At 41.5% G+C, this 12,954-nt stretch overlaps 1 protein-coding gene across 7 annotated transcripts in view; it reads left to right on the top strand.

Moving 5' to 3' along the window:
• Positions 1 to 12,954, top strand: part of TRPM3 (transient receptor potential cation channel subfamily M member 3) — a 259,670-nt gene that overhangs the window by 221,238 nt on the left and 25,478 nt on the right. For all 7 annotated transcript variants that reach the window (XR_012506377.1, XR_012506376.1, XR_012506375.1 and 4 more), the window contains 3 exons: positions 1,070 to 1,220; positions 1,341 to 1,540; positions 3,497 to 3,629. Coding sequence is in view for 2 of the 7 variants with exons in the window: in XM_074361686.1 (XP_074217787.1) it covers positions 1,070 to 1,220; positions 1,341 to 1,540; positions 3,497 to 3,629 (484 nt within the window). In the remaining 5 variants the exon portion in view is untranslated. The remainder of the gene's footprint in view (positions 1 to 1,069; positions 1,221 to 1,340; positions 1,541 to 3,496; positions 3,630 to 12,954) is intronic.

Below are 12,954 nucleotides of genomic sequence, written 5' to 3'. Positions count from 1 at the left end.
TTTTACAAATAGATGCAAAAGAACCCTGTTCTGAAGCCAACAGAAGACATCCAGAGAGGGAGAGCGACCTCACCTACTCCTGGGCACTTAAGGGCATCAGCCTCATCTCACTCTCTGGGCTGGGTTGTCCTGCAACGCTAAGGAGCTTTGTCAAGGATTTGTTTTTCCCCTGGATTTACCCGGAAACTCCAAGCAGGCCTCATTAGCACATTACTCACACTCACCCAAGTCCCACACATCACCTTCCTCCTCACCCCCACCTCCAGATCTTTTATTTTTCTCTATTTGCCCATTTATTCAATGCAGTTGGCTTTTGTTCCCTGTGCCCTGAAAAGCACCTATTTAGAATGGCAATGCCGCTGGAAGAAAAGCAGGTGGCTACAGGCTCCATGGTCCCAGCCCATGGCCCCTCGTTGTCCTCCCCATGAAATGCCATCCATCTGGAGCACTGAGCAACACCCCTCCTAAATACTTCGAAGGCACTGCCCTGTTTCAGTCCTTTCACACTGAGACAGCAAATCATTAACTCAAGCCCCTGGGTGGTTTCTTGCAGCAATTAACAGCTGCCCTGGTGTTAATTCCCAATCAACAGCCCCTCAATCCTGCTGCTCTTACAGCTGTCGGCTTCTGGCCTCCACAGCACATTTTGAAAGTAACTCGGTGGGGCAATGAGACTCTGTCCCTCCTGCACTCCCTGAGGAAGCCCTCACCAGGCTTCTTGGGGACACCAAGTGCCCCAGGGACTGGGTGAGTCAGCAGGAGGCTCCACCCACCTCTTTCTTGTCAGATGACAACTTGGGAGACTGACAGAACTAACTCTCCTTTGCAGTAGCAGCCCCTTGGGATATTCATGAAGCTTTCATTTTCCTATTTTGGCTTTTTTAGAATTCTTTTTCTTTTTCTTTTTCTTTTTTTTTTTTTTCTGTTTGTTTTGAGATGGCTGTATTTTTCCTCCACCTAAAAAAAAAAACAAAACAAAACAAAAAAAAACCCTCTCATTTGAATCAGTCTTTTTCTCAATCACGGAGCCACACAGTTTCTCACATCTTACCTGTGTTGCTTCCTCTAGCTCCCTGTGGACAGAATGAGACTCGAGAGGATGGTAAAATAATCCAACTGCCTCCATGCAAGACAGGAGCCTGGATTGTGCCGGCCATCATGGCCTGCTACCTTCTAGTGGCAAACATCTTGCTGGTCAACCTCCTCATCGCTGTCTTTAAGTAAGAGGGTCCTTCTTCAGAGCACCTGGAATGGAGTCAGGAAACTGAAGTGGGAGGTGGGTGTGATGCTTCAGAAAGCAGTGGAGTTTTTCACTTGATTCTCTCTGGTCTCTCTTTCAGCAATACATTTTTTGAGGTAAAATCAATATCCAACCAAGTGTGGAAATTTCAGAGGTATCAGCTCATCATGACTTTCCACGAAAGGCCCGTTCTGCCCCCACCTCTGATCATATTCAGCCACATGACCATGATATTCCAGCACCTGTGTTGCCGATGGAGGAAACACGAGAGTGACCCAGATGAAAGGGACTACGGCCTGAGTAAGCTTCAAGTGACAGCCCCAACAACCACAAAGCAGAAATCCCCACCGCTTCTGTAGACAGTCATGCAGGACCACTGGGCACCTGGTTCCTCCTTCTTCCTGCCCATAGCTCGGAAGACTTGGAAGGGAATGGGGTAGGGGGTGTGCTTGATGCAAAACTATGCTGGAAAGAAGATAGTCAAGCATTCTTAGCCTCACACCTTTCTTAGTGAGATAAAACCAGGATCTAGTAGGGCTCTGTTAGCATCTTCATAAGTTCTAAGTTTCTCACTTTCCAGATGTCCCACCACAAAATATATCAACCATGTTAATGCTCCCAGGGCTGCAGTATATATAATTTAAGCATCCTGACATGAGTTGAATTGAGTTCTAGGTGACTAATGTTGATTTTCCATGATCATTTCTGGATCCATTATGTTTTTAAGTCTTAAACGCTCCCCAAGCCTTAAGGGTTGTACCTATATGACTTCATGAGGAAACCGGCCCTGCTTTCCATGATTCCCAGGACAAAAAAGAAGACCCTGCACCAACCACCTTGTAGCCCAGTGTTTCTAGAAGGAGGTTCGATTGGCATTGGGGTGGAATAATTCTTCATTATATAGGCTTGTTCCACATATTGCAGGAGATTTAGCACATCCAGCCTCCACACATTGAATACTAATAGCTCCTGCAGGTTCCTGAATGTCCATTGGGTACCACCCATAGTTAAGAACCATTGGGAATCCAGCCCCATACAAGCAAGCTACTATGGTTTCTCAAAGGGTGTCAAATAGACCACCTACACTAAATCTGCTGAAACAGAGCCTCTAAGATTGTGGCCCAGGAATTACCTCCAGGTGATCACTAGTGCAGCTAAAGTTTGAAACCAAAGCCACTTAATAATCAGCTGCTTCTCTAAGTCTGAAGCTTTTAACAACTTCTCTGATACAGCCATGCCCAACTTCTCTCAAGACATTAAAACTGGAAACTTGGAGAGGGGCTAAGAATTTCCAGATTCACTGTTTCTATCTGAAACACCAGTTAGGCAAGTAGAAAGCTCAGGGGGAGAAAAGATACAAATTTCCACCGGGCTTTTTCTACAGCTGTATCAGTTATGAATTTGTTTACATGCTATTAACAGAAAACCAGACTAATAATAACACAAATAAATAAGGTTTTACTTGTCTCACATAATGAAAGGTGGAAAGGTAAATAGCCCAGAGCCCAACAATGACTCACTGAAGTAAAAGACCCCAAGTCCTTTTGTTTTTATGCTCAGCTCTTTCTTATCGCGCTGTCTTGTCTGCTGGTAGCAAAATAGCTGCTGCATTTCCAGTCATCACATTGTGTTCAAGGCAGAAAGAAGCGGGAAGGTGAAAAAATGTAGAAAGAAGCAGCCCCATAGCTAGAGTACATCAGGAAAGCAAAATCTCTTCCCAATACACAACCCCTTCCTGCAGTAGAATTTTGTTTGTTTGTTTTTTGAGCCAAACTGGGCCTCATGGTTGCTGCCAGCTTCAAGAGACATGGAAATGTATGTATTTGAACTTCCAGCCTCTGTAGTAGGGAGAGGGAAAGGAGGAATTGGGTTGCAAAGGGTTTTTAATAAGGCCAAGGAACAGTGTCTGTCTGCCACACTTCTCAGCCCAGAAGCTGAGTTTTCAAGAAATTCCCATTCTCTGCATAGCTTCCCTTTCCTTGATTTCACTACATTCTTGGCCTTACAACATACATAATTCTTAGCAGTAAACCACATATACTCAGGTGAGCTTCAGAGACACGTAATGAATCTAATGCCCAGAAAGAGGACAGTGGCACAAGTTGCCTGAGTGGATTTGGATTTAGTCTGAAACTTAGTGAAGAATCCAGGCCCCCTTCCCTAACCTCGATTTAGCTTAGGAATGCCATTTGGCCCACAAATCAGAGGCCATCGCTTTTACTTCTCTGCCTCATATCCCTCATTTCTTTTTCACAGAGCTCTTCATAACTGATGATGAGCTCAAGAAAGTACATGATTTTGAAGAGCAGTGCATAGAGGAATATTTCAGAGAAAAGGATGATCGATTCAACTCGTCCAATGATGAGCGGATACGGGTGACTTCAGAAAGGTGTGTTCCCTGGGCACATGCCTCTTGGGGTTGTTTTATACCATGGCATGCCTTATCAATTGATTCTGTTTGCAGGGCCACAAAAAAGAGACCCTCTTGTGTTTACTATCATTGTCTGAGAAATCATCAAGCTTATGAGAGAACAGAATGTTGTCTCAAGTGTCTATAGAGCAAAACCCCAGACTTGTAGATCCTAGACTTCCCCAGCAGGCAGTAGCAGCCGCCTTCCTGGACACTAGAGATTGTTGAGTCCAGGACAGGGCAGGGGTTGCTGGCTCAGACCAGAAATTAGAAAGATCTGACCCAGACACAAACCAAGAGAGACCCAGCCCAACTCAAGGCTCTTCGATAGATTTGTGTTTTCTGTAGATCACTGAGCATCTTCTCAAAAGACATAGTTGGTCCTCATGCCTGGCTCATATGGGTGCTCAGTACCTTCAAAATAAACCCAGCAAGAGACTTGTGAATTAGTTAGAATAATGGTTGAGGGCTTTTTAAAATTACTTTGTTTTTTCTTCCTATAGAACAAGATAAAAGCAAAGAGATAAAAGCAGGGTTTTCTCCCTAGTTATTATATACTTCTAGATCTTACTGACCAAGTAGTCTTCTAGACCAATAGGGCTATAAAAGAAAAATCTCAAAATAAAGAGACGAGAATCCTTTAAATGTAATAAATCTAACTTTGTGCAAATGGATTTACATTTTCTTATTTTTCTCATTTTCTGTAGATTAATACAAACTTCATTCCAGGCTGGCATATTTAAAACCCAGCATTTGGGAACCATTCTTCTAACAGAACACCTCTAATGTTACAAAGCTTTGCTGTAACTTTACATTTTAAGCATTTGCAATATAAAGATGGCAGAAGCAAATTATAAATAGTGGGAGAAGGTATGATATATTGATGATTTCAGTTGATATATGACTCGGACTTCTAAGATTTGAGTCAGTCACCTCTAATTTTCTTGAAATGACATTTTGTCTGCTTTCCCATGTCATACATTCTCTAGTGGCTCTGCAGAAATTATGCAAGTGGCATTTTTCTGTCCCTGGCCCTTTATCTCTTTAGAGAATGCAGTTTCTGAATCACTATGTTATACACCAGAAACTAACACAACATTTCAAATCAATTATAGTCCAATAAATAAAAAAAGAATGCAGTCTGTATAAGTAGGTATATATGAATATGCCATTGAATGATTGTATTCATAGTACTCAGCCAATATTAATAAAGTTTAAAGCCATGCACAGATTTTATACACATCTGTCATTGCAAAATAGAGCATTTTGTGATGATGTAATGTGAAGCAATTTTCTGGCAAACAGAGGAAGGAGCTGCAAATCTGAAGATCTCTCTCATGCTGAAGCCTTGGAAAAGCTATTTATTAATGGACATATAGCCATGTGGTTTCCAGAAAATTGTGCCATGTGGACACATTGTCCATTGCTCAGACATATTTCCAAAGCATATATCCAGGAGCCTTTGAAACGCTTTCTGAATTCAGAAGGCCATAGATCTGGAAAGAAACGACATGTAGGGAAAGGAGTGTTAAGATGCAAAGAAGTCTTTGCCTCTCTGGGGTCTAGAGGTGTAGACACTAGGGCATGTAAACTGTGCCCTTGTTACCAATTCCTTTTGGATGGAAACAGAAAAGGAACTGCAGCACCTCCACCTGGGGCTCTTACCCCCACACCTATAAACTCTTCCAGACTTCTTCCCCAAGGCCCTATTCCTCTCTGGGTCATTATAGAGCCCCACCCTTCAGAAAGGTGACTATGGAGAGCAACTCCCAGAGATCTAGGACAGATCCAGGCCCACCCTCCCTGTGTCCTGGGCGTTAGCTGACCTCCTGGAGTCACGCAGCCTGGAGGACCAGGGTGAGCTCTTGGCCAAGCCCAGGTGCCAGAGAAGTGAACCTAAGCCCAGGCCTCATCCGGCTTCTGTTGCTTCTGTGTTTGAGGTTTAGCTTTTGTTGGTAGTGGTGGTGGTTTTGGTTTGTTACATTTGTAAATGTACCAAAAAATAACATCTTTGAACACTAGAGTTGTACTCAGCACAATAGAAATGCCATGAGGTACATGAGGGAACAGATACCAACCGAAGGAAGAGTGGACCCACATTACCCACATTCTCTAGGACATGTCCTTCCCAGGCGGAGTGGCAGGCAGAATCACCTGCCCGATTTATATCAGAGAAAGAGAGAGAGATGACAAAGAGATAAATATGTATAAACACACATTTGAATGATATATTAAATTTCATACATTAACTGTGCACATTCTATATAGTATACAAAATAGTATATAGTTCTCCCTTCGTATTAGAGAACTTCAGTACAGGGATGTGAAATCAGAAAAATTAAGAGCTGATTCTTTGCTCTACTAAGAACTTGGGGAAAGGGTTTCTTCACATAGTGAGCCCCGTGCCTCTCCCCCTGCTACTACCTTTAAAAGACAATGTATTTATACAAGTAATACAACTTGTATTTATACAAGTTCTGTTTGCAGGAATCTTTTTAGAAATACAGAGATGCTTCTGTAATTGTCTGTTTAAATGAATCATTACTAAATCATATTTTTGTACCCAAATGGATATGTATAGGGCTCAATACATTATTCAAGAGATCATTAACACTGTGGAGGAACTTGATTTTGAAAAATCCCTGTCTTTCCCATTTTTATATAGCAATGACCATGATGCATCTAAAGCAATAGAGTTCCAGAATATAATGAGCTAATTGAGTAACCAACACCCTGCACTTACTTGGGATAATATCTAACTAATGATAACTATATTAACATAACCAAATTTTTAAGCTGTTAAGCAGCATTGTTGACTGGCTTTTTTTCTGAGAGTTTTTTGACCCTTGGCTGAAGATAACCAATCCTTGGAGTTTGTTCCATCAAATTCCATGCTCATCATCCATTAACAAGTTCGGTTCTTACGCATACTGGGCTTTCACTGTGTGCCAGGCGATAAGGCAGGGCCCTGTCCTCAAAAAATACAGTCTCATTGAGTTCTACTCAACCCAAAGCAGGAAGAGCCAGAAACATCTAACTCAGTGGTTCTCAGACTTTAGAAGGCCTCAAAATCATCTAGAAGGCTTGTTACAACACAGGTTGCTGGGCATCTGCCCCCACCCCTGGTTTCTGATTCACTACATCTAGGGTGCGGCCCTAGAATTTGCATTTCTAACAAGCTCCCAGGCAATACTGATGTTGACGCTGTTTGGACTACACTTTGGGAACCACTAATGCAACACAATGGACAAAACTAAGAGTCCAAAATAGGAGAGAACGATGCAGAAGTGTATTCACTGTGGAGCATGAAATTTGTCACCTTACATTCAGGAAAGTTTCTGGAGGTCATTGGGCACAGATTACTTGTACCCAGAACAGTGTTTCTCCCACACACCTGAACAACAGCATTTAATAAGCATGTATTGAGCAGGGCCTGGGATGAGGATGGGGTTATAAGGACTGCGCTTCAAAAGAAAGTGTGGTCCAGTTACACTCAGCCTCTATTTGAACACCTAGAAAGAGGAGAAACTGCCTTAGATACCAGCCTTGTGAACAAATACAAAAGAAAAAATTAAATTCTGTTCTCTCTGAAAAAAATACTTTACACAGGTGGAGATCACTATCATCTCCCCACTTTGCTGTGTCTTTTCCAAACTAAATACCCCAAGATCCTTTAACTGTACTCATCATGCTAACAACAAATCTCCCACTACCCTGCTCACTTTCTCAATATGTACTTCAAATTGTCAGCATCACCCTTAGTTCTGTGTTGTAGTTAGAGCCTAGATTTAATTCCTTTATTCATTCATTTACTATTTTTGAGCATATTCTGTGTGCTAGGCTAATAGAGTACAACAGGACAAGTAGTTCTTGTTGCAAGGGAAAGAAGACAGTATAATGGAAATATTTTAATACCAATTCTGCAGTAGCTAGCTGTGTGACTTTGACCAAGTTACTTAACTCCTCTGAACCTATGTCCCCATCTGCAAAATGCGGTATTAATACCTAACTAGAACTTTAAGTTATTGAGATAACATATATGAGACATTATGATTGCGATAACTAGTAGTTATTATTATTTAATCTACACATTTTATTTGCTATGAGGTTGCATTACAATCATAGCAGCCAAGTCGTATCTTTCGTTCACAGTGAGCCTATAATTAATTAAAAACAGGGCTTTTTCACATGAGCTGATTTAAATATCCTCAAATCTCTTCTTGTGAAATCTTTGTTTTTAACCTAAAATTGGGACTTAACATTTATTGATGTGACACTTTTAATTTCCCCCCTTCAGCTCATTATTCTAGCATTTTAAGGACTACTTTAACTCCTGATTTTATCATCAGTCTATTAATTTTTCATCCTGTTCGTTTTATATTATTGTTTCATTGATAAGCATACCTACTATATCTTCAACATAATCCACCAAAATGCTCACCAGCACAGCTCAGGTGAACCAAGACAGAGCTAAGGAATTGCATGACTCCCAAAAATACCTTTCATGATGACACTGACCCATTTTTCTACCATCTCTCATTTAGTTAATCACCCAGCCAGATATCCACATTTCTCCAATCAGCCCAGTGTGTCAACCTCCCTGCTAAAATCACAATGTACTTCGTCAAAAATATTGTCCATCTATGTCTCTCTATTAGTATAAATTATCAAGAAAGAGTCATTAATACTGAGTTCCCAGCCTCCTGTTAACCAATCCTATCTCTTTAAAGTACTCAAAAGACACCATCAGCTTAATTACCTGCTACTAAGCCATTCTGTTATGCTGCCAAGAACTGATGTCTAACTCCCATGATTCCTAGAACTTAGGAATGTTGAATATTAAGAAAACGTTTCCTATCTTCAGTCTCCTGGCTTATTATTTCCCTTTGGTTCTTACTGGTTACGTACATTTTCTGGTGATCACAGATGGAAGTTCTTTTCTGGTTCCTTTAACTCATTTAAAGCAGAATTTGCAAACTGGTCGCTCGTGGGCAGCATCTGCCCACAGAGGGCTGTTGTGTAGAGCTTGCAGTGATTGTTAAAATTCATTCTGAATGCCTATGGACTGGGCATGCTCTCTGCTGCCACAGAATCCCTGCCTCTGTTCTCTTTAATACGTTGTCTGCTTTACCTACTTACTTTATCTGCCCTGAGGCATTTGATTCTCAGACCCCTAACTTAAAGCTTCCAGTTCATCCTCACCATCACCCCACCTGTAAGGCTCCAGCTTGTCAGAAGATTCAGTTTGAATTTTTTCCTTGATGGTAACAACTTAAGCAAACTGGGATATACATTATTCCTTACTGTCATCTTTTAATCTAACATTCTCTCTCCTAAACTGATAGGTTCTGTACCCTTTTTCCACTTCACCTAGATTCAAAAAAGTATTAGATATGTGACTATTAATAGTACATTCAACTTACAATTTTTCATAACAAAGAGACAGGAATAATTTAGGATATATGAGATTTATAAGTAATCAAAAATTAGTGTTAGCCAAAAAAGATGAGCTTCACCTACGTCCCACCAAATCTTTTTCTAAAGCTGTTCTTTGGTATCTCCATTGATAGAGCTGAGTTTAAACTTTTCTCCCCCCCCCCTTTTTTTTTTGTCCCAGAGAGAAGGATAATTGGCTCAAAAGGAAGGGGAGGTAGCCCTAAAGGACTCAAGTAATTAACAAATTAGGTATCAGTCTGTGGATAAGCAGGAGTTCACATTAGCAGCTCTGTGTCATTGCCTTTGATCCCCAAACCTGTGACAGTGTGCCCTTTCCCCTACAGGAGCACCCACAATCAGGCTCATGTGATACGGGATTGTTTTTGCTTTTCATCCTACACCCATCCCACTGCTAGCACTCAGGAGAATATTTGAAATTTAGAACAGACATGGCCTGACAGTTCTCTTTTTTCTTTTACCGTATTTCCTTCAACCACATTTTGAGGCTATCAGAAAAGAAGGTGAATTTCTAGAAGGTAAAATCCTTAAAAAATTACATACTGAAATTGAATAGATCTGTGCCACCAGAATCTTCAAGTGGATGTCCTTTTCCTTATCACATTGGCTGTTAGAGGCTAGTTGTCTTACTACCTGGGTTTTTTTCTTAACCCACCTATTGAATCCCCTCTGATGGGGCTCCTGTCATTTTCTTGGCCCCCTGGGAACAGGAGCCACCGCACATCTTTCAGGGCTCTATTGGGTCCCTATTGTGATTGCCTCCTGAGTTATTCTGAAATAAGCCACGCAAGGTCTGGGGAGTTGAAAGAGGGAATGAAGAATAAAGTGTTTCTTCCATACAGCATCTTCCTTTCCCAGTCCCTTCTTTTCTTACTTAGTCTTGTCCCATATCCGTCTCCTTGAGGATTCCTGTTGATCCATAAATTCTTATCATTCTTCTCTCCACTTTATCTCCCAACATTTGACCAGAGTCAGCTCCTAGAAACTACAATCATGACCCAAACTCTTGGCTCATTCCTCAGGCCTATTTATATCTATGATGCATGCTCATTTACAATTAACTTTTTAAGAATTCTTTTTTAAAGATTAAGGAAAGCACTCTATTTTGGGGACAAGCACATATACATTTGACTCTAGGAAGTTTTACTTTTTTATAACTCCTACTTTAAACCCTTAACAGTCACATCCATGACCTAACTGATGACACAGGTGGTAAACCCATCCAGAATCTGGAAGAAAATGAATCAAAGAGTACCCCCCACCTTTTTTTAAAGTTCAACTCTTACATTCCAGGGCATCTCAGAGCCCACAGGAGAGTTAAGATTCGGTGAAGAATAGCTCCTTGGCCCTGTTCTAGAAGGCTTTCCTTCTGCAGTTCCATTCCCTGGAGCCAAACTGCTTATCTTCATTCTTGAGGCTCCCACTGGGCACCTCCTTGCTTTCCTGGGGGCCTGCTTCCTCCCTGCACTTCCTCTTTCTTTCTCCCATCCCCTTGGGCTCCTTAGTTTCTGGGTTATGTTTACTGCTCACAACCAAGTTCTTACCCTTCCAGTAACTCTTGGTGCCTCTGCTTGGCCTCTTACCTGCTAGTTTTCTCTGCAGTGTTGGATCCTGGGGCTAAAGCAAGGTGGGATGCAGGGAGGGAGGTCTCCACAGTGCAGGGAGCTATCTCACCATGCTCAAATCAATGATCATGTGCAGTTATGCTCAGGGAGCATCTTTATCTCTTCCCATACCAACCTTGTACACACCAGACTTCAAGAAAGGAAAGGAGAGGGAGGAAGAAAACTATCCTGCCTGTTGTTACCCTGCCAACACTAAAAAGCTAGGGGGACCCAGTAACTAGTGTGTCTCAAACAAAAACTCTCATTCTATAGAAATGTACCGTCTGTTCTACTCCTGACTTTAATGAAGTATTCTACCCACTTACCCAAAGCTTGCTGCATTACAAAAAATAAGTTGCAGTACTTGCAGAATCAAACTCCATAGGCTAGATGGTGAAAAAGTGAATTGTAAATCTACACACAGACCTATTACTGTAAGTAAGTAAGGAATTTGTTTCTGGCCTATGTTTATAATCACAAAACAAAGCGAAACAGGGAAAAGTTGAATTTTCCTTCTGAATCATCTGTAGTAGCTGGGTGAATAGCATTGGGTTTGTCATATACAGAAATGCTCAATTTTCCAGTCTTTTGGAAATACACTTGGGCATGGTGGCAGAGTGTGTGTGGATCCTGGGAGACACTGGGTTGGTTACAGGGCAGCAGAAAAGAGCAAAAGAAAAAGGTTTCTGGAGCAGGGCTCTGGAGGGTAGACCAGAACCTTAGGCTGGGTAAAGGGAAGTTAAAAGATAACAAGGCAGAGTAGGTGAGTTGGGGGGATTGTTGCCAAGAGAGGTGGAAATGTGCCCCACGCTAACAAATCACACACCCCAACTCTGGCCAACAGAAGAGGTTTTATTTTAAAAGCCTATGAGTCCCTCAGAGAAGGAAACCACATGCCTCTTACACCTCTTTCTGGCATTGAGATGTATATTCTTCTCTAATGTTCTTCTCTAATAGATGCTACTCTTATTAACACACCACCACCACCATCACCACCACCATCACAACAGCTGGGGGGACCCAGCTCTAATTCCCACCACTCCTTGTAAAGCACTACCATATTCCTTTTAAGGGTCAGCAGTCAAGTGATTTGCCATACATATTGAAAGTATTGGAAAAGTATCTTTATCCTCTCCAAAAAAAGTTGTGAATGGATCTTATTTAGATTCTCCAAAAAATTTGCCTTCGGGCATTTAAAAGTGGAAGTTTGAGCTCAAACTAAAACTTGGCTTTGGTTTGCCCTTTGCAAGATAATTTGAGCAAGTGAGAAAGATGGCACAATTTTATTTTAAATATGTGGTCTCTGTCTTTATAAATAAATGGCCAGGCAACCTATTAGACAATTGAAATCAAGTTCATCACAGTAATTAACTCAGTGAGCCTCTGTGGACACCTGGCAGGGATTGAGGTGGCATCATGGAAGTGGAAACAGGAATATGATTCAGATCAACCCTTAAGAATTTCCAATGGGAAGGGTTAAGACCTGTAGAAATAACTGTAAGATAAAGCATCTGTGTAATATAAAGCTACCCAGAGAAGATGAGAGAGAGGAGGAAAGTTTACTTATTGATAGTCACTCCAGAGTTCACCACAAATTACTTTACATAATCTTGGCTCAATTTCTTGATGTTTGCTTTTCCTTTGTGAATGAAAAGATTGGGTTGGATTAGATCAACTCCAGGTGCCTCCAGAACAGGAACATAGCAGTTCCTTTGGAGGCACTACATTCTAAAAAATTATTGTGACTAGCAACGACAAAAGATTATTATACAAATGCAAAATATATACAATCCCAGTCCATAGAATACACATTTTACATGTACACTGCGATAAGAATAGCTACATTCTACAATTCTACTGCAGAATTCTGGGTAAAATCATCCAAATGTAACATTCTTATGTTGTTGGTGACAGGCCAACACCCTAACGCTTATTGAGGTCATTGAACCCAGCCCCAGGCCACAGCAAAGCCAAGAGGGTGGGAAAGGTTGGGACTTTGGCCCCACTCCACTTCAAGAACTACTCAACTTCAGTGTTTGTTTATTGGGGTTGAGCGTTAAATTTCACTGAGGGAAAAGAGGACTTGTAGCTAAAAAGATTATCACTGGATGCGATAATCTCTAAAGCCTCTTTTAGTTAAAAAAAATTGGGGTTCTGTGATTCTCAGTGACAGGGTCCCTGCCATTCTCTCCTCACCCCCTCTCACCCACCACAGCCCCTCTGGTGGGATAGTGATAGCAACGAGG

This window comes from Camelus bactrianus, chromosome 4 (assembly GCF_048773025.1).
Source record: "Camelus bactrianus isolate YW-2024 breed Bactrian camel chromosome 4, ASM4877302v1, whole genome shotgun sequence".
In the NCBI taxonomy this organism is placed as follows: domain Eukaryota; kingdom Metazoa; phylum Chordata; class Mammalia; order Artiodactyla; family Camelidae; genus Camelus; species Camelus bactrianus.
The sequence above is the reverse complement of the archived record's forward strand: the minus strand, read 5'-3'. Positions and strand labels throughout refer to the sequence as shown.